Raw genomic sequence first — 21,252 nt, 5'->3', positions numbered from 1 at the left:
GATGACCTTGAGAAAATGGTTCTATGTGACATAAAATACAGTTCATGACACCATGGGAATGGAGTCTAGTCTGCCGTTGAGAAGGAGCAGGGACTTCTCAGTGGCAGCCTCTGGGCTCTGGGATTCCCTCCTACCCATTCTGTGGTTCTTGTTTGCACATTCTGCCACCTCTTCCTTCCAGAGGACAGGGAAAAAATATATTTCATTCTGCTTTTCCTGTTTGGTTTTATCTGATAATTATGGGATTCTGGCACCACTGTTTCAGCAGCTGTTTCCCTTTATTCAGTGTTTTAATTTTATTGTTGTTTACGTAACAATTAATTGTTTTCACAGGAATATCATTTTAAATATTTTTATCACTGTTGGACACTGCTTGGTGGTCGAAAAGCAGCATGCAGCTACTGTAAATAAATACAGCAACACTTCCTATCTACGTGTAAGACATTTTCTGCAAGCATGAAATATTGTGCATGATCTGTTATGTGTGTGTGTGTATGTTTGTGTGAGAGAGACTCTGTTTATGCCTGTGTGTGTGTGTGTGAGAGAGAGAAGGAGATTCTCCTTATGTTTATGTGTTTGTGGAATATGACACTGAATCTGGCAGATGCTCAGCGGCGTAGCACTACTTGTGTGCAAAATATCCACTCCCCTTTTGCAACCCTCTCTGTCTCGCTGCCCTGAACCCCTCTTTTAATCACTCCATCCTTTCACCTTCTTGCTCCTGCACTCCCTACTGCTGCTGCTGCTGCTGTTGCTGCTGCTGCTACCCAAGAGCAGGTCTCCATGGTGATAACACCCCCCCATCCATTCCTGCATCCTCCTCCCTTCAGCCTAAGTGACATGCCCATTGTCCAATCCACAACCCGGGCTGCATGGGAGGGCTTTGATCTCCATCAATTTCTCTGCTACCCGAAGAGCAAGGTTTCCGAAGGGGGGGGGGGACACCCAGCCTCCTTCCCTCCCTTTTTCTCTTCCCCTCTTTTTTTTTTCCTCTTTCCTTCCTTCCTCCTTTCAACTGGGATTTTAGGTTTTTCTCCTTCACCTCTTCCCCACCCCCCTCTTCCCCACACATCTGCTTCCTCCTGTTCCCTCCCCCTCCCCATGTGAGATCACCTATTGTTACAATGGCTTTCTTCGCCCCCCCTCCATCCTTGCCGCCACTTCTCTTCAGCCACCTTTGACTATCCCCTGCCCTGCCCTCCCTCTTTATTTATTCCATTTCCCATCTCCTCCCCTTCCTTGGGCAATGAGAGAAGATGATGCCTGGGGATGAGATCCAGGTAGCAGCCAGCCAAGCGGTCGCACATCCTCCGAAGGATGCAGGCGACACAACGATCTGTTGGGTACCATTGTTCTTGGCGTCTTCGGCTCTGCTCCATCCCTTCTGATGACTGATGCCCACTGTGTCTCTGCTTTTCTGTGCATTGCTGGGTGGCGGATCTCTCCCTCTCTCTCTCTCTCTCTCTCCCTCTCTCTCTCTCCACTCCCCACCCCCCACCCCACACCTACGTCTTGAGACCTCTCCCCGCCTTCCTGATCCATGATCCCAGACTCCCCCTAAGATGCTAAGACAAGGCCCCTTCCTTCTCCTGGCTGCGTCCATGTCGTATTTCAACCCAGAGAAAGCTTTGGCAGCGCCTTCGGAAAACGGTGAGTCTTCTTGACAGGTTGCGAGGGCTCCCATTCATCTGTGGCAGTGGCCACCCCTCCTTGCCTTTGCCTCCCTCGCCTCCACCATCTGTGGCCACCTGTTTGTGTGATGGGTTACCTGCCCAAATCAGACAACCATCCCACTTTCATGTGTGCAAAGCTGGGCACGGCGGCAGGGCTTGCGGGATTTCTCGCTTCCCAAACAAGAGGCTGGCGGTGTTTTCTGGGTTAATAAATTCCATTCCGGAGAGAAGGCTGGGATTCCTGTACAGACCAAATTAATCATTGCTGGTTTTCGTCAGATGCCTATGCCGGCTGTGTTTGCTGGTTGACTGGATTCCCCCCACCCCTTCTTCCTTTCCGACCCTGGCGAGGGAAATTGAGTAGACCTGGAGGGGCTGAAGGAGTGGGAAACAAGAATAGAAGTTATTTGGGGCTTACGAGAACAAATATGTTTTTGTACATGGTGGGGGCCCATGATTAGAGCACAGCAGCAAAGATCTGGGATTAGTGTGTGAAGAAAACAAGGAGTGTGTGTGTGTTTGTGTGTGTGTGTGTGTGTGTGTGTGTGAGAGAGAGAGAGAGAGAGAGAGAGGTGGGGAGGGGTGGGCGTGAGGTCTGTGGCATCTCGAATATATAGCATGAAGCCACATTTGGTCTGGCAGCCATCTGGAGAGAGCGGCGTGACTCACTATGGATGTGCCCTTGGCACAAGGGTCTAGTGGTGGTAGAGTTTTGTGGGAATTGGCATGTGCTGTGGGACTGCTAAAGTGCTGGGAGGGCCTGAGATAGAGAAGGTACTTGGGGCCCGAAGATAACAGGGCGGTTGTGAAGATGAGCTGAAAGAGAGAGGAAGGTACGGGTGTGTGCGTAAGGGACGGACAGGTGAAGGGAAGGGTGGGTGGATATGTACTGATGGATCATACAGGTAAGAGTAAGTGACAGGACCTCATCCACTGGTTACCTTCTGCAAAATGGGAGCAATAAAGACTTTCCTCCTAATGTTAGCTTGTGGGGTGTTTACAAGTGTGTGTGTGAGAGAGAGGGTGGGGTGGGTGGGGTGGGGTGGGGGACAGAGGTCACACCCACATCATACATTTAAAGCATATGACTCCTCACAGAGCTACAATTCCCAGCACCTTTAACAAACTACACTTCCCATGATTCCTTGGGGGAAACCATGCTCTTTAAATGTATAACGTGGCTGCGACCAGAAATTAGGACAAGGGAACATTGCTTGTGGTTTTACTGGAAGTAATTGCCTGGCCTGTTGCGTGAAACAGGATGTTTGCATTGGATCAACTTTTGGTCCGATCCGATAGGGTTCTTGTTTTCTGTGAGACAGAAATAATCACAAAGATTAGTTCCTCGCAGTAAATTCTGAAACACTGTTGGATCAAAAGGCCTGTCAAACAGGCCAGGAGTTTTATCTTCCTTATACCCTTAAAGGACATTCAAAACACATTCTTTTCATCAAAGAATTCTAAGCTTTGTAGTTTACCCCTCATGAGTTGCAGTTCCCAGAAATCCTTAAGAAACTACACTGCCTCAAATTCCTTGAGGGGGAGGGGAATGTGCTTTTAATGTGCTTTAAAGCTATAGTGTGTATGCAGCATTGGACAAATTCAGTGTTATTCTTGACAAAGTAGCTAATGAGTTTTATTTCAGGATCCTGTCACCCCTACTGTTCCAACAGCTGGAAAGTTTTTCCCTGAGTTATAATCAAAGCCCTTTCTCTTGCAAAGTCAGTGTGTTCCCTCATGTACAACCCTTCCAATATTTCTCTCTCTTTTTCACCTCTTGTTCTATACATGCTCTGGTGCCATACTGCAGGCTGGAGTGGTGGGGCTCAGGCTACCATTGGCTTACTTGCCATGATGTCACCCGGAGGGTAGGGCGTCCTGGATTGAGTGCTAAGGAGGCCTTGGCAGACCTTGGACCTTTTTGGCCCAGATGCTTTCTTCTGCACACAAGGGCAGATAAATCCATAGGGAAACAAATGATTGTTCTAGTAGCCCATTTAGGGACAGGCTAATCAAGGCCATTTGGGTGATGTCAGAAAAACAGCTTGATGGGAAGTCCCATGACTTCATGATGGTCTCGGGATAGAAGATGTGACATTTCTCTTTGCTTCACCAACAAAAAGTCTATGGGCTCACCACAGACTGTTTGCCAGGCTTCTCTTAATGTAGGGATTCATATATTTTTCCTGGAAAATCCAGCTGGATTTCCATTTCTGGTATAACTTTTTCCATGTAACCACCCCCAAGCCATTAGAAAAGAGACACCTCCAACTGCAGGCTTAAACTGTTTTAACGGTCATTTCCCGTTCCTACAAAACCCTGGGAATTGTAATTATTTTGGAGGAAGGGGCTAGACGCCTCAGCATCTTCACCAAACTACAGCTTCCAGAATTCTTTTTTTTGGGGGGGGGTGGCAGTAATGGCAGTTAAAGGTAAAGGTCCAGTCGTGATCGACTCTGGGGTTGCGGCACACATCTTGCTTTATTGGCCGAGGGAGCTGGCGTACAGCTACCGGGTCATGTGGCCAGCGTGACTAAGCTGCTTCTAGCAAACCAGAGCAGCGCACAGAAATGCCATTTACATTCCCGCCGGAGTGGTACCTATTTATCTACTTGCACTTTGATGTGCTTTCGAACTGCTAGGTGGGCAGGAGCTAGGACTGAGCAACGGGAGCTCACCCCGTCACGGGGTTTCGAACCACCGACCTTCTGATCGGCAAGTCCTAGGCTCTGTGGTTTAACCCACAGTGCCACCCACGTCCCTATAATGGCACTTAGAGAGGTATAAAACAGTTTATATAGCCATGGCACTATATTGACTTTTAGTTTTTTCAGTTTTAGATCTGAAAAATACATCTGCACAGTTTCAGTTTAGAGTTCTGCTTCTGAGGCACCAAATGGACAGGTGGTTGGCAGTGAATTGAAAGTGGGATGGATAAAGTAACTGACAGTGAGTTGGTAAAAAGTTTCTATTGGGGAAGACCCGGCCTCAGCACCCAGCATGTCAGGGCAAATGTCAGGACCCTCCTGGATGGGTGCCACCATCCTTTCATTTTGCCTAAGCATTTTGATAGGGGAGCAACTGCTGCCACAGCCATCTTTATCACCTAGAATGTGTCTAGGCCTCAAGTCTATGGAGCCCAAAGGCATTCTGAAGGGAGGGAAAGATGGTGGCAGCTATAGCTGCTTTCCTCAGCTGCTGGTAACCTTCTGGGATGTCCAAGTAAGGTTGTGGGGAGTGAGAATTGGTAGGGATGGGTGGTGGTGCTGAGCCCAACATGCAGCAGAGTGAGTGGGAAGGCGCTGGTGTCTTCATTTGTCTGGAAAGGCCCACTAGCATGGCAGTGTGGAGGACTGGGAGGAAAGCTTGCTGAGGACCCATTCACACTGGGCGCTGTAGGGCTAGATGTCAGGAGGTCTGCATGTGGGGAAAAGAGGAGACCGGAGTCATGTGGCTGGGAGGGTAAGTAGTACTGTAGTTTGTTAAGAGGATGAGGAGTGGAGGAATGTTTATGATGATGAATGGAAGGAACAGTTTCTGCCCTGGTCTAGGGAAGTGTGTAGCCAGATTTGTGGTGGAACCGGATTAAACACGAAATAACAGATGACTGGAGAATGGTGCTGTAGGTCCTGAACAGATGTGTAAGGGCTGAAACCACAGAGAATTTGTTTACATTTGGGGGGTTGAAAAACACACACACCCCTGACATCTGTCCTCCATTCTCTCTCATTGACTGCATCTCAGTCCCAAGATGTAGAATTCTGGAATAAAATTTGAATGCTTGCTTATTTACTCTCACTCCCGGATCCTAGTGTTAGGCAGAGTGAGGCGGGTGCCTTAGGTGGTGGATGGTGGAAGACAGGCAATGGCAGTGAGGTGTTGGACAAAGCTGTGTGTTCCCTAGGGGTTTCTCTGCACCTCCTAAGCACGTACGCTGCCCTCAGGCAAGGTGGAGGAGGCTAGCCTGTCGCCCGTCTTCAGCTCTCAGGCTGCATATGCACCATGTCTTTAAAGCACATTGAAGGTACATCGATTCCCCCCAAAGAACCCTGCAAATTGTAGTTTACCCCACACAGAACTATAGTTCCCAGCACCCTTAACATACTGCAGCGCCCAGGATTCTGCGTGGGGAAGCAATATACTTTCAATGTGTGTACAACCTAGTCTCATTTCTTCTTTACAAGTAATAGGAGGGTGCCATCTTGTATTTTGCCTCAGGCAGCGAAAAAAGTTTGGGTCAGCCCAGCTGCTTTGGCAGATTCTTATAAATGCCATATTATGGGTTGTGGACGAACATCGCTTTTGACAAATGTGCTTTAGAGAAAGACCCTGTCCCCTTTCTTCCTCTGCCTCTTGCCTCCCCTGCAGATGGTTTGTCCCAAGGCCGGGCTCCCCTGGCCCCTCCCTATGCTGTGGTCCTGATCTCCTGCTCAGGCTTGCTGGCCTTTATCTTCCTCCTCCTCACCTGCCTGTGCTGCAAGCGGGGCGATGTGGGGTTCAAGGTGAGCCTGGTTGTGGGGATTTGAGGTGGACATGGAATGCTTTGGGGAAGGGATGCTGCTGCTGTTGTTGTTATTTGCTGAAAGGCATTTGTGGCTTGTATTCTGTGAAGCTAAACAGCATCACGGATTGGAGTGTACAGTTTCCTAAGCAAAACCTATAGCCCTCCCATTAGTCCCTGATGGTCAGGGATGATGGGAGGGACACAAGTTCCCCATCCCTCATGTTGGTGAGCAGGCCTTGTACCAGCGGTTAACCACATTGGGCATTTCCTGTGGGCCCCATTACTCTAAAGTGCTCCTCACCAGCCTGATCTGCTGCCCACCAGCTCACCACTGGGTCCAGCTCCACCCCATAGCAGCTGGCTAGCAACCTCCACCTCCTTGCTTGGGCACTGAGAAAGGGGCAAGGGGGTCCTTCTTCTCAGATTCTGGCATTCTTGGTGAGATGACTAGGCATTGCCTGCGCCAGTGCGGTTTGCCGTGATAGCTAAAAAGGCTTTAAAAAATCAATTATTTTTTTGAAAAAGTTAAAAATAATAATCATAGACTTGTACAGTTGGGCCCAAGAGAATTGTCTAGTCCAACTCTCTGCAATGCACAATTCTTTTGCCCAAAGTAGGGCTCGAACCCACAACCGTGAGATTAAGAGTCTCATGCTCTTATTAACTGAGCCGCAAGAGTAGAAAGGAGCGCCAGAGGTCAGTCCTCTGTGTTTAAAAAGTCTTTCGAGCCACCATGGCAAACCGCAGAAGTGATGGCAGAGGCATTCTCCAGGCCACCACATCACCAAAATGCCTGTCTCTAAAAAAGATGTCTTTGGCCCTTTCTCAGAGCCCAGGTGCTGAGGGAGGTGCCAGCGAAGCTGTTCTTGTAGCCGTGAAGAATGTTTTTAAACAGGATTAAGAGAGACGTCAGGGCGGAAGGGAAGAGGAGGGCGGCAGTGTTGGCCCATAAAGGGGAAGATCAGGTGCAGCAGGGGTAACTCTGGTGATGGTGGTGTTGCATTGGCCATGCCAAGGTCCCCATTAAACCTGGCACCAGCCCTGTTGGTGGGTTCTGACGCTTGGGGATGGCAAGGCCATGGGGAAACACTGAGGTTGCTAATTCAGGCAACAGACTGGGAAATAATGGGGAAACCAGCATAATATCTTATCATCCTTACACTCACCTCTGCCCACCTGGCAGGAATTTGAGAACCCTGATGGAGAAGAATATTCTGGAGAATACACACCACCTGCAGAGGAGACGTCCTCCTCTCAGTCTATCCCGGATGTCTACATTCTGCCTCTCTCAGAGGTCTCTCTCCCGTCCTCCAACCAGCAGATGCCCAAAACAGGTAAGATTCATTGGAGAGGGCAGGCATGCACCTGCCTGTCTCTTTATTTGCTGATTTGCTACTGGGTTAGGTTCAAGGTACTTGTGTTTATCCACAAAGTCCTAAACAACTTGGGCTCAAAGTGCCTTGGGGACCACCTGATTCCTCATGCTCCACCTTGGTCACTGGGATCCTCTGATGGGGCCCTTCTGGTGGCTCCCCATGGCCCTAAGGATCAGTTGGCCATCTCTAGGTCCCAGACCTTGCCCTGTGGAACTGCCTACAAATGGAGGCTTGGCAGGAACCATCCCTCTCTTCCTTCAGACGTCGTTTGAAAACTTTTTCTTTTACAATATTCCCCCCTCCCCTCATAGCCAGCCAGTATTTATTGATATTTATTGCTGTTGTTATGGCTCTTATGATTTTACCCTTATATGTGTACTCCGCCTAGTTCTATTTTTGTGGAAGTGTGGATTATAAATTTGTAAAAATAAACAAATCACTGACATTTCCCACACCAGCTTGGTCCCATATAGATGGCAGAAAGGCTAGAGCAGGAATGGGGAGCTTTTGGTCCTTCAGACACTGTTGAACAACAACCTCTGGCCATTTTCTGTGTTTGCTAGGGCTGATGGGAATTGTAGTTCAGCAATATTTGGAGGGCCAAAGGTTCTCCATTCTTGCCTGGAATGATAGGTGGCCTACAAAGGGAGAAGCAGCGCTCATTATATTTGCCAGGAAGCTGGTACCATCCTGCCCCATCAGCTGCTGCTGCTAGCTTATGTCCCAGTAGCTTGTCTATTAACTTTTGAACGTGGGGGGAAACAAAGTTGGGAGGTTCATGCTCAAGTCATCGGGTCATGACATTGACTTCTGTTACTGCCACGCTCTGTCTCTCTTTCAGATCTAGTTAAACACTTGGGACTCAGCAGACAACACCTCAGTTATTTGCAGGAGATTGGAAATGGCTGGTTTGGAAAGGTGAGCAAAAGCTTGTTGTTGGGGATGTGATTTTTGTTGTGGGACCCAAGGTTCTTTCCTGCGGGCTCCAGTTTTATTCTCAGGGAATATGAAGAGCCACTGTAAGTTTAAAAATAGCAATAATTTGAAATATTATTATGCAGCTAACAACAACAACAACAGAGTAACAGGACACTTACGTAATGCAGATGCACAAAATGAAACAACAGTAAATAAAACAACAACCATGGTTGCATCCACGCCATATATTTTAAAGCACATGGCTTCCACCAAAGGATCCTGAGAAGTGTAGTTTGTTAAGGTTGCAGGGAATTGTAGCTCTGTGAGGGGTAAACGACAGTTCTGCAGATTCTTATGTCCTTTAAATGTGCGTTAAATGTTCTCTAACTGTGTAGGGTGGGTGTGACCAGTCAATTGCACAATACAGGAAAAATAAATAAATCTCAATATTGGGTGGAAAGGATAAAAGAAAACCTACAGCCATCTTACATTTAAATAACCAGGATCGAGAAGGTCCTCTCTCTCTCCAGTTGCCACCTGCCTAAATTTAGATTAGAGGGACATAGAGAGAAGCCTTCAAAAATGAACAGAAGGTTCAGCGAGTCTTGTGTTGTAAAAGGCGGTATCCGGACACAAAGCTGGGTAGGGCTTTATAGGTAATTACGAATTACCTTTGAATTGTGCCAGAAATGAACTGGCAGTCAGAGTGGCCCTGTAACAACTGGCGAGATGTGTTCTGTTTAGTTGGTTCCAGGCTGCATACATATCCCTGGCTTAAATCGCTCCCAGGTCATTCTTTTTCTGAACTCTGAAGCTAGTTTGGAAGAGAGAAAAAATGGATGTGCAATGTTTCATAAGAAATGACAGGATAGATATGGATCTTGCCCAATGTCGTGTGGACACCGCTTCCCTAAACCAGTGGTAGGATCACCCTGGATGGGAGCGTGTGTTCATAGCTCTGGTTAGTAACCGTTTCCCCCCCGTTCCACAGGTAATCCTGGGTGAAATATTCTCAGATTTCACCCCTGCACAGGTGGTAGTGAAGGAGCTACGGGTGAGTGCTGGGCCACTGGAGCAGAGGAAATTCCTGTCAGAGGCCCAACCATATCGGTAAGAAGCAGGAGAAACTGAAGCGGGAGGAAGAAACAAGGGGCAAAATATCCCCATATAAACAGCTACCTTATTTTGAGGCGGCTGCTGCAAGAGCTAAAGCTGTCCATGATTCCAGTAAGTGTTATAACTCATGCCAGTCTCCCCAGTAGCCCATCATCATGTAATAGGCGAGACTCCAGTAACACAATTGCAGTCGTACCTCGGAAGTCGAACAGCTTAATTCCCAAACGTTTTGGCTCCCGAACACCGCAAACCCAGAAGTGACTGTTCCGGTTTGCGAACTATTTTTGGAAGCCGAACGTCTGACGGGGCTTCCGCGGGTTCCGATTGGCTGCAGGAGCTTCCTGAGGCCAATCAGAAGCTGCGCTTTGGTTTCCGAATGTTTTGGAAGTCGAACGGATTTCCGGGATGGATTCCGTTCAACTTCCAAGGTACGACTGTACTCCCTGCTCTAAATAAAAAACCCTGGTGGGACATAAGAAAAGGGAGGAGCATAGGAAAGAAGGAATCTTTTTTAAATGGATTTATACTCAACCCAGTCGAGCTTTGTGTTAAGTTGTGGGTGAACATATCAGACGACACAGCGATTCTTCAAACAGCTCTTGTTTATTCAGAGGCCAGAACAGAACTGAACTGAAGGGTTCAGCCAGCCTGCTTATATAGAGCTCCAGTACAACGTAACTGTAACAACTTTCTGCAACTATCCAATCACTGAACGTTACTTTCGATCCCTTATTTGCATATGTGGACCTGAACTATCTACAGTATCCCCCTGCTGGCCCAGGGTGAGAACTTCAGTACATAACACTTTGCTTACTTTGGAATGTAGTGTCAGCTCTTTTTAATTTTATTTGCTAAAATGAAGTTGGGGAACACTTTCAGCCCTTGAAAACTGAGCAGAAACAGGTGCCACCTCTTTGTGATGAATGGAGCAAAACCTTCTTTCCCCCTCCTCTTTCTGCCCTCCTCTCCATCCCCCCACTTCCCTCAAGAAGCCTCCAGCATCCAAACATATTGCAATGCCTCGGCCTGTGCACAGAGACCATCCCTTTCCTTCTCATCATGGAATTCTGCCAGCTGGTAAGTATACTTAAGCTGAGAGATGAATTTGGGTGGGAAAACACAAAAGGAATAGATTGCTCTTGCCAGGGGTCCAAACAGATCGCTGTGGGCAGTGGTGGGGAAGGTTCTCCTAACATCACTCCATCTGTTTGGCCATAGCTGCCAAGTGTCCCGGAAAAAAGGGACATTCTGTTTTTTCACATGAGGTTGGGGAATTTGCTTGGGTCTATAGGAAACTTTGTGCTAGCTTCGCTGACTTCGCTCACCAACCCTTCTCTCGCCCTGTGTTCCTCCAGGGAGATCTGAAACGCTACCTTCGAGCTCAGCGCAAAGCAGACGGGATGACCCCTGACCTGCTGACCCGTGACCTCAGCACACTACAGCGCATGGCTTACGAGATCACTCTGGGAGTGCTACATTTGCATAAAAACAACTACATCCACAGGTAGACCAGAGACCACGATCCTTGGGTTGTTCAGGAAATGTTGAGCTGTACGGAGCTGTGTATGGTTTAAGCTCTGGAACTCAAAGGGTTTTGCTGATGAATATGAATTTTAATGTTTTGAAATGTAGCGGGCCATACTCCAGACGCGGGTGGCGCTGTGCTCTAAACCACCAAGCCTCTTGGGCTTGCCAATCAGAAGGTCAGCTGTTCGAATCCCTGTGATGGGGTGAGCTCCTGTTGCTCTGTCCCAGCTCCTGCCAATCTAGCAGTTCGAAAGCACACCAGTGCAAGTAGATAAATAGGCATCGTTGTGGCAGGAAGGTAAATGGTGTTTCTGTGTACTCTGCCTTCCATCAAGGTGTGAGGTTGTGCCAGAAGTGGCTTAGTCATGCTGGCCACATGGCCTGGAAAGCTGTCTGTGGACAAACGTCGGCTCCCTCGACTTGAAAGTGAGATGTGCACCGCAGCCCCATAGTCGCCTTTGACTGGACTTAACCGTCCAGGAGTCCTTTACTTTACTTTTACTTTACTTTACCTCTGAGAGGCAAATTCAGTCCAGGTGAGCAGGTCGGGGCAGAACAGATGTGTGAACCCGCCTATCTGCTGAGCTCTTCTGCTGAGGCCTTACTCGGAGTGTCTCACATTTGAAGATGAGGGGGGCATCTAAAACAGGACTTTTTCTCTGGTGCCACCCAAAGTTGGGAATGCTTTGTTGTCATTCAGCAGAGCAGTTGTAACTGGGGTGGGGAGTGACAGGTAAGGGGAAATTTTGTCTATCTTCATCTCAGCCTATCTTGTTTTTCGTTTGTTTTTAAACCCCTCCATAGGCTTCAGGGGTGGGAGTTTAACTATGCCAGCACCAGGCTGGTATAGCTGATTAGCTTCATCCTGGGATTTTTGAGGGATATGGAGAGGCTTTGTATCCAGGGCCATTCCTGCTCTGCCCGCCCCTGGCAAGAATGCATCATTTTACCAATGGAATTACTGATTTCCCATGGCATCCAGGGGACACTTGGTTTGGCTCCCTGCAACAGAAAAACTCCTGTCCACCCAAAGAAGGGCACGTCTTTCCCCCTCCCTATCTCCCTCCAACCAGTGGACCTGGTCTTGTAATGGTGTCCATTACAATTTTTTTCTACTGATTTCCCCCCCCTATTTATCCAAGCTCTTGGTGGCACCTGATTAGTTAGTGCTGTTCTGTTTAGTTTGGGCCAATTGGCTGCATTAAATTAAATAAACAGAAAGGGAAAGCTGGTGAAGAAAGGTGCTCTTTACTCTCTCTCTCCATCCCCTGGCCCGCCCACCTCCAAGCCACCCTTACTGGGTATTTTTCTATCCCTCCCTAGTGATCTGGCCCTTCGGAACTGCTTGCTGACCTCTGACCTCACAGTGCGCGTTGGAGACTACGGCCTGTCGCACAACAACTACAAGGTGAGGGGCGGGGCCATCCATGCCACAAGGCCCCTGCAGGTAGATTGAAATGTGTTTGCCTGTTTGCCTGTGTCTGGTGACATCAGGTTTTTTTGGGTGATCCTCCTGCATAATTTCCAATCAGCACATATATAGTAACTTTCTGCTGAAATCCCTTTTGCTATCACAAAGGATCTGGTTTATTTTTGTCCTGCTTTTGTTGTTCTGTAGCCCCTCTGGGCAGCGGTAAAGGGGTAGCATTGAGGAAGCACCACAGAACAGTTAATAAAGCAGACGAAATCCATCAGTAAATGCACCAATATTGTGTCAGGGACATATTGTGGAATATACCCACAGAAAGACACCTGCTTGGAAAGGCTCAACGCCCCTGTTTTCATCTGTGAAGCTTTGGAGAGTCTGCATCTCCAGCCCTGTTCCACCCATTCCTCATATCTGTTCATAGGAAGACTATTACATCACTCCGGACCGGCTCTGGATCCCTTTGCGCTGGGTTGCCCCGGAACTGTTGGATGAGATGCACGGAAGCCTCATTGTGGTGGATCAAACCAAGCAGAGCAATGTCTGGTGAGTTGCTAAGAGCCACTCACACCCCACGCACCTGTGCTTGAGGGATTTCACAGCGCAACCCTATACAGTGGTACCTTGGTTCTCGAACTTAATCCATTCTGGGAGTCCGTTCATCTCCTGAAACCATTAAAAAACCAAGGCGCACTAGATGTTCGGCTTCCGAAAAACGTCCGCAAACCAGAACACTTACTTCCGGGTTTGCGGCATTCTGGAGCCGATTTGTTCGGCAACTAAGCCGTTCAGGAACCAAGGTTTGACTGTATGTCTGTTCAGAAGTAAGCACCACCAAGTTTAACAGGGCTTACTCCCAGGTAACTGTGCATAGGATTTCAAGCTTAGTTTGCATTTTTGCACGCCTAGATCCAATTGGGCTAGAGCTGAAACAAACTTGGTTTTTAAATCCTTAAGGGAATGCTCCGAACTTTGCTTACAAATATTAAAATTTATATCCACCATCTTCTGTGGTGGGGAACCACTGGCCAGTGGGCCTGATTAAGCCCAGCAGGCCTCATATGACTCATGAGGCTGTTTCTGCTGAGTCATGACCATCTGCCCTATGTCAGGTGTAAATATGTAGTAATGTGGGGTTTACAGGCACCCCACGCCAGCTGATCTGTGCTTTTGCAAAAGCTGATCATCAGTACTTTGCCTGGCTGTGTGCCTTCAAAGCACATTTACAGGCACTCTTTGGTGTCAAACCATACCTGCAAACTTGACATTTTCCCTCTTCATTTGCAAGTGCAGTCTGACTGCAACCCTCCCTGTAAAGAAACTTCAAAGGGCATTCTTTGAAGATGTACTGTCAGCCTCAAACAGCTGATTGGCGCTAACACCATTCCTTCGAAGGAGCTCACTCTCAGTATCCATCAGCTGATTGGTGTTGAGAGTGAGCCTTTTCCAAGTGGTTACCTGATGTTATGACATCAGGTGATTGACAGGCGGGCACCCACTAGTTTAAAAATTGACCAGCAGGGGGTGGGGGGGAGATAAGGGATCCAGCTGGATCAAGCTCAATTCTGGCCTAGTTGATTTGAAATTTTAAAATAACATGTCTAGTTTATTGATGCTCTTTTGGTTTAGGGATTTTGTGAGAGGCTGGGAGCCTTATTGCTGTTTCACTTCTGCTCTGATTTCTGGTTGTGTTATTTTGTTGTTGTGTGCTGCTGTGTGATAATGTACGGTCGGCCTCTCTGTGGTCCCACTGAGAGAAAAAGGCAGGAACAAATACAAGAAAACAAACATACACATAAATAAACCAACCCAGGGTATAGAATTTTCAATCTGGTATGTTAATACCTTATATTATTTCATTTATCACTCTTAGAATAATTTATTGTTAATGCCCTTCAAAAACCAACATTTGCAGTACGACAAGGTAAGGACTCACAAAATGTTCAAAAATCATATTGTCAGAAAAGCAATATTTATGGTCTGGATAAAATATAAAGACTTATTAGAAGGTAAGACCCCGAGGTGGTTATCACCAGTGGAGGCCAAGGCCCGAAAAAAACCCAATATGGAGGCCGGCTGGCTGAAATATGGGGAAATAATAGAAAAAATTGGAGACAATTGGAGGTTACAGAGCTATGAAAAACTAAAGAATAAGGTGCAAGACTGGTTTCATTATGCTCAAATTCAAGAGGTTTTTAAGTTGGATAAAAAAACAGGATTCCAGGTGGAAAAATTGAAACTAGAGACAGAACTGTTAGAACCAAAGACTAAGGTACTATCGAGAATGTATAACTTGCTGCTTAAATGGAACACTCAGGATGAGACAGTCAAATCAGCCATGATAAAATGGGCTCAAGACATTGGGTACAACATTATGTTTGAAGACTGGGAAAGGTTATGGACCACCGGTATGAAATTTACGGCATGTAATGCCTTGAAAGAAAACATTATGAAAATGATATACAGGTGGTACATGACCCCAGTCAAGCTTGCTAAGATATACCATTTGTCTGATAATAAATGTTGGAAATGTAAGGAGGCTGAAGGGACATTCTTTCACCTCTGGTGGACCTGTCCAAAAGTGAAGGCCTTCTGGGAAATGATTTTTAATGAGTTAAAAAAGGTGTTTAGGTACACCTTCCCTAAGAAACCAGAGGCCTTTCTCCTGGGCATTGTCGGCCAGAAGGTGTTAAAGAAGGATAGAACGTTTTTTATGTACGCAACTACAGCAGCAAGAATTCTCATCGCAAAACACTGGAAGACCCAAGATTTACCCACACTGGAAGAGTGGCAGACGCAATTGATGGACTATATGGAATCGGCCGAGATGACTGCCAGGATCCGAGATTTGGGAGAAGAAGCAATGGAGGAGGACTGGAAAAAATTCAAAGACTATTTACAAAAATTTTATAAGTTATATGAATCATAAGAATTCGCATGATTTGGAAAGGTTAGCTCCAGCAATGAGATTTGACAGTATGGGAAATTAAGTTATATTAATGAAAGGACTAATGTTTAAAATAACATTACATTTGTCTATAGAGTAAATTGATAATAAGTAATTTAAACTTAAAATACAATTATTTGAAAGAACAAAAGAATGCATGAAACAAGGTTATAATTTGCTGATATTTTTATTGTTAAGAATGCACGGTGAGGGAGACGTGGGGAAGTCCGGTTGGTTACGGAAGAAAGTTTTGAAATGATGATTTTCTCTTTCTTTCTTTTTTCTTTTCTGTTATTTCTTTGTATATCCGACTTTGTATTTTTATCTGGAAAAAATGCAATAAAATATATATATATATAAAAAAAACAAAAACCAACATTTGCAGTCTTGAAATTTCAGACTTCTTTTTTTTTTAAGGGTTAAATTTGTATTTTCTTTGTACAGGGAAAATGGTGCCTAGTGCTACCTGTACCACCATATAAGCTCTCGATACTGTTGTGTTCCTTTACATCAGGTGTGAGGAAGCTCTGGCCCTTCATATCTTGCTGAACTACAGCTCCCATCACCTCTGACCATTGGTCATGCTTGCTGGGTCTGATGGGAGTTGTAGTCCATCAGCATCTGGGAGGGAGGGCAAATTTACCACTGCTTTACCCCTAAGGAGTGGGAGAAAGGGGAAGGCTGTAGTGTTGCAGACATTTAGGAAACGTACTATGTGTATTCTCAGAGACATCTTAATCTTCAGCTGTTCTAAGACTCAACCCTAGGTATTGTACTTCAGTGATAGAGCCTCAGCCATAGGAATCAACTCCTAGGGGCTGAGGTCCCTTTGTCCACTCCCAAATAAATTATTCTAAGAGTAAATGAATAAACTGAGGGAGCCCTCCAATAAATTGTTTGAGGACTCCCTCAGTTGATGGGCATTGCCATTCAAATGGTGTGTGATCAATTATGTGGGATGGGGCTTATCTGGGCCCCCCAATATTTTATTCAGGTTGGCACCCCGGCTCTGCCTCGCATGCAGAAGCTATCAGGTTTGAACCCTGGTGTCTCCAGGTGAGCCTGGGAAAATCTCCTCCCTGACACCTGCTGCCAATCAGACTAGAGGATACTGAGCTAGATGAGCCAATGGTTAGACTCCGTATAAGGCAGCTCCCTGCTTTCCTGAAACAAATCCCTGGGCTGCCATTTCCTTCAGTGTCTGGGCTGGGATTCTTGGTTTTGTGGGGCTAAGCAAAAAAGGGTAAAAGGGGTGGGGTTATAAGGCCTCACCTATGGCACCTGCAGTGATTTTCTTCTTTGTTTTCTTTTTGCACTTCTCTGGAGTCCGTAGTTCTGGGCTTAATCTCTCTGTTCCCTTTGTTTGCCAGGTCTATGGGGGTGACCATCTGGGAGCTTTTTGAGTTTGGCTCCCAGCCTTACCGCCACCTCTCTGACGAGGAAGTGCTGACCTTTGTCGTCAAGGAGCAGCAGATGAAACTGGCCAAGCCACGCCTTAAGCTTCCTTACTCTGACTATTGGTGAGTTGATTCTCCTCTTCTCCCTCCATAAGGGGAAAAAAAAGTATTTGTTGTCCAGGACTCTCCTCCAAAGAAAGCAAGGCCCACCAGCTGGGATACCTTCTTCCCGAGTCTCCTCCATCCTTGACATCTGTTTGGTGCCTTCTGAGCAGCTAGTGACTTGGGAGTAGCTGCTGCCCTGTGCATTAAGATTGTTCTTGTCCTCCTAACGTTCTTTCATTCTTCCCTCTCTGTGTTCCTCCAACTATTCCTCTGCCTGCCTGCCCATTTCCCACCCTGCACTGTCATTCTGCCAGGTCTTCCTCTGATTGTGTGACATACCTTTTCCTTGCCTGCTCTTCCAGCTGCACTGGTGGTCTGTGAATCAAATTCCCTCCTTCCAGATTTGTATTTTCAGACCATTCTTCTGGCAACTTTTCCAGTTGGTTGTCTGTTTTTTGGGCTATGGATCTCCTTTTGGATGTTGTTCATATCTGTATAAGGACATATCTACACTACAGGCTTATTTGTAACTTTTATTCAATATTAAGCAAAGTTTTATATAGCGGAGAGAGTCCCCACCACCCCAACCACAAGACGTATGCTCGTGAGTAGGGATGGCGGGAGAAATTAGATTCAGTTCACATTTGAAGGTGAATCTATCGCACTTTCCTGAAACAATATGTGAACTGAAACGCAGGCATCTTTTGAAGTTTGAAATTTTGCGATGCAGTTCTCCAGCCAAACTATGTTTTACAAAATGCACATATTAAGAAAAGCTGTGCCTAAAAGTGAATGTATTCGTGAAAATAACACACAAAAATACATCACAACTGGGGGAAACGCTTGGCGAAAATGTGTATATTAGGCATAAATTGCATTATGAAACATGAGTGTATTAGGAGAAATTTGCACCAAAATGCTGATGAATTTTTGCGAGGATTAAAAAAATATCAAGTGATGTGGAAGTGGGGAAAACTGAAGACTGGAAAAATGAGAAATTCCAACTGTTGCCTTTTCATGTCTGCTTGTTGTTCTGACTGTGTCTGCTAAGGCTTCCAATTGGCTTTCCGACTGTTCTCTGCCCCACAACCCATCTCCTGACAGTTTCTCCACATATCACTGCCCACTCTAGTACTCATGCCCCTTTTAGCTTCTGCCTCTTTTTCTGTCTCCAACTCTATTCGCAGTGCCTGCAACCATCTTTTCTGCAACTCTATTATTATTATTATTATTTAAAAATGTTCCCGTTCCCTATCCCCACCCCCAACTGTTCTCTCAGGCTATTTCCCCCCCACAACTGTTTCCCCCCTCCTGCTCCTATTTCTGCCTGTTTTTCCAACTGTTCCTCTATCCTTCCTCCGTCCCTGCCCCACTGCAGGTATGAGGTCATGCAGTCCTGCTGGCTCCCGGCTTCCCACCGCCCAACCATGGAAGAGCTGCACTTGCAGGTGAGCTACCTGTTGAACGAGCGCTCCAACGCTCAGGCGGAGGAGAGCTTCGAGTGGCGCTGGAGCGCCCTGAAACCCAAGCGGTCCTCTTCGCCGCCCCCGGCCTCCTCTTCTTCCTCGGCGTGCCACCGCCGCCCCTCGGGAGAGATTTCGGCCTACCCGTTGCTGGACGGGTTCCACGGCGGTGACATGGACGACATCCTGACGGTGACAGAGAGCAGTGGGGGGCTGAACTTTGAGTACATGTGGGAGAAGGCCCGCCTGGGGCGGTGGAAGGGCCCTGCCTCGGCACCACCCGACTACCCCTCCAGCAACGGTGGGCTGGCAGTGCCGGGCAGCAATCCTTTCTACGAACAGGCAGCGCAGCGTGGGCACAGCCTGGAGACGCCCAGCGTCGTGCCCGTCATCAGCGCCCGCAGCCCTTCAGTCAGTAGCGAGTATTACATCCGCCTGGAGGACCATGGCAGCTGCGAGGGGCCCGTCTGCGCCCCCAGCCCTGGATCCCCACCCCAGCCTCTCTTTCCCTCGGATTGGGACTCCCACGGCGCCCCCTACCGGCCGCAGGAGCAGCCCAGCACCAACCCCTTCTTGGCTGGGGGCGGCGGGGACAGCAACCCCTTCCGCGTAGATGGCGAGATCCAGGAGACGTCCCTGACCGAGACCCCGACGTCGGGGGGAGAGGCGTTCCTAGCCGAGTCCCTTCTCACAGTGTACCGTGAGCTGGAGGACCAGCATCGCAGCTGGGATGCTGAGATGATGGAGGAAAGAGGGGCAGGGGAGACGCTGGCCGGGGACCCCTCGGAGTTCCAGGGTTCGCCCTCGTGGGAACAGGAGCCGTCGCTGATGGAGGACCAGAGCTCTGGCAGCAGCACCGACGGGGGCGGGAGCAGCATCGGGGGCGGGCGCCACAACCTCCTGCCGTGCCCGCTGTGCACCCGGGCACGTTGCACGTGCGCCATCCCTCGGGGGGACATGGTGAGTGGCTGGAGCAACCACGGGCCGCCCCTGCGGCGCCCTCACCGCGACAGCTACGGCACGGAGGACGACTCCTCGCTAAAAGTGGAGCGGGGTTCCCTTTCTGACTGTCCAATGCTGCCCCCTAGAGACTGCGATGGGGATGGCGGGGAGCGCAGAGAATTCTACGACCCGCTGATGGGCACGGCGGTGAAGACCTATGAGCTCCAAGACTACCCGAAGCAGAGAGGCGGGGGGAGCGCTCGCCCACCTGGGTCGCCCTTCCCGGCCCTGCCATCTGGCTGCTGCAATGTGATTGTTCCGGTGGAGATACCACCATTGTCTACTCTAGCCGAAAGCAACGATGAGGAGACCATCGCGATCCTCCCGGAAGTCATCGATGGATTCTCCACTGGCCCCGTGACCTTAAGCCTCTCCCCCGCGGTACCAGATCGGCAACGGGGAACACTGGACTCAGTGGATTCCTTGGACATTCCTTCCAACACCAGCTCCTCGGATGTCTGCAGCCCAGCATCCCACTACTCCTCTCCAGGGCAAAAGTTTGGTGACAGCGGCTATGAAACAGAGAGCACTTTCTCACCCGAGTTCATCTTCAAAGAGGAACCGCCACCGCCACCTTCTGGAGAAGAGGAAGAAACAGAGGCAGAAGAAGATTCCGGCAAACTCCCGACAGCATCCATCTCTCAGTCCACTAGTGATCTTACCTTGTCAGTAAGTGAAGAAGGGGCAGAGCTAGAGGAGGAAATAGGGAGGAGCCTGGGGCTAGCAACACCTCACCGGGACTCAGCCTACTTCTCTGACGGGGAGGGAGAACCGGCTGAGGCACCAGCTGCTGCTGGGCCTGAGGGCAGGAAGCCCACAGAGAAGGTGACAGTAGACGGAGGCTTTGTGGTCCAAGTGTGCAAGGAGCAGCTGTTGGTCACACTGCAAGAGAATGTCACACGCAACCTACTCTGTAGTCAGAGTAGGCTGCCGACTCTGAGGCTTTCTCCAGCGGCTCCCTTGAAGGAGCAGGCTGTTCTCAGGCTGTGGACCTTAGAGCCAGAGGAGGGGAAGGAGACGGAGGAGGAAGAGGCCAAGAAAAGCCATAATGGAGATGCAACGGACTCCCAGTGGCCAGAAGGTGTGGAAGATAAAGTGGAGGAAGAGGAGGAGGAGGAGAAGAAGCAGCAGCAGCAGCAAGAAGAGGGAAGAGGAGATTCTGAAAAGTTGCCGTCAGAGCTGGAGGAGGAGGAGGAGGAGAAAAGGAAAGAAGGGGAGATGCCAAGCCAGACGGAGACCCAAAGTGTAGCAGTGCCCATTGTGGTCGAAACACAGGATACTGCCCAGGAAGACAGATATGTAGCAGCTGAGCAGCCCAAAAAGGATCAGGAACCTGGCGTCCCTGCGAACCAAGCCAGTGAGGATATCAAAGGTGAGGGTTTCATCTGTGTTTGGTGTGGAAGTAAGAACAAAGGGTTGGGATGTTCCTAGAACAAACGGGGGAAGGAGAAGCCAGCTGGGGGACGGTGGCTTAACCTGTAGTCTAATTGCTGATTGGCAGTTACACTGCGTGTCTTCAAGCCCATCAGCTGATCGGCGGCACTTGCAAAGCCCTGTTGTGCCTTTGCACACGTCAACAATCAGCTGATCCGTGGGCCCTTGCAAGTGGTGCCCACAAGCACTGCCTCGCTATGTCTTTCCCTGCCTCACTCCTGGCACCATAGATGATCTCAGGAGTAGGGCAGGTGGGTGTGGCTTAACAAAAAATGTTGCCATTGGACAAATGGGAAGACCTGCCATAATTAATTAGACCCACAGGTCAGGTTGTGTGTGTGTGTGTGTGCTGTTTTGGATGCTA

At 48.4% G+C, this 21,252-nt stretch overlaps 2 protein-coding genes across 7 annotated transcripts in view; one reads left to right on the top strand and one right to left on the bottom strand.

Moving 5' to 3' along the window:
* LOC308571539 (BAR/IMD domain-containing adapter protein 2-like) overlaps positions 1 to 21,252 on the bottom strand; it is a 195,110-nt gene that overhangs the window by 133,809 nt on the left and 40,049 nt on the right. The window lies entirely within an intron of this gene.
* The window catches only part of LMTK3 (lemur tyrosine kinase 3), a 33,233-nt gene continuing 12,570 nt past the window's right edge, over positions 590 to 21,252 (top strand). The window contains exons 1-11 of one of the 6 annotated variants that reach the window (XR_014001506.1): positions 590 to 1,650; positions 6,042 to 6,175; positions 7,361 to 7,511; positions 8,395 to 8,471; positions 9,463 to 9,581; positions 10,577 to 10,664; positions 10,943 to 11,091; positions 12,438 to 12,522; positions 12,965 to 13,086; positions 16,858 to 17,007; positions 18,368 to 20,826. Coding sequence is in view for 5 of the 6 variants with exons in the window: in XM_081167071.1 (XP_081023197.1) it covers positions 1,563 to 1,650; positions 6,042 to 6,175; positions 7,361 to 7,511; positions 8,395 to 8,471; positions 9,463 to 9,581; positions 10,577 to 10,664; positions 10,943 to 11,091; positions 12,438 to 12,522; positions 12,965 to 13,086; positions 16,858 to 17,007; positions 18,368 to 20,826 (3,622 nt within the window). In the remaining variant the exon portion in view is untranslated. Of the gene's footprint in view, positions 1,651 to 4,443; positions 4,623 to 5,039; positions 5,698 to 6,041; positions 6,176 to 7,360; positions 7,512 to 8,394; positions 8,472 to 9,462; positions 9,582 to 10,576; positions 10,665 to 10,942; positions 11,092 to 12,437; positions 12,523 to 12,964; positions 13,087 to 16,857; positions 17,008 to 18,367; positions 20,827 to 21,252 lie in introns of those variants that run through there. The other 5 variants (XM_081167071.1, XM_081167072.1, XM_081167074.1 and 2 more) reach the window with 5 other exon arrangements.

Source organism: Podarcis bocagei (genome assembly GCF_964188305.1).
Source record: "Podarcis bocagei genome assembly, chromosome: 13".
Classification (NCBI taxonomy): domain Eukaryota; kingdom Metazoa; phylum Chordata; class Lepidosauria; order Squamata; family Lacertidae; genus Podarcis; species Podarcis bocagei.
This window is presented reverse-complemented; position numbering and strand designations above follow the sequence as displayed.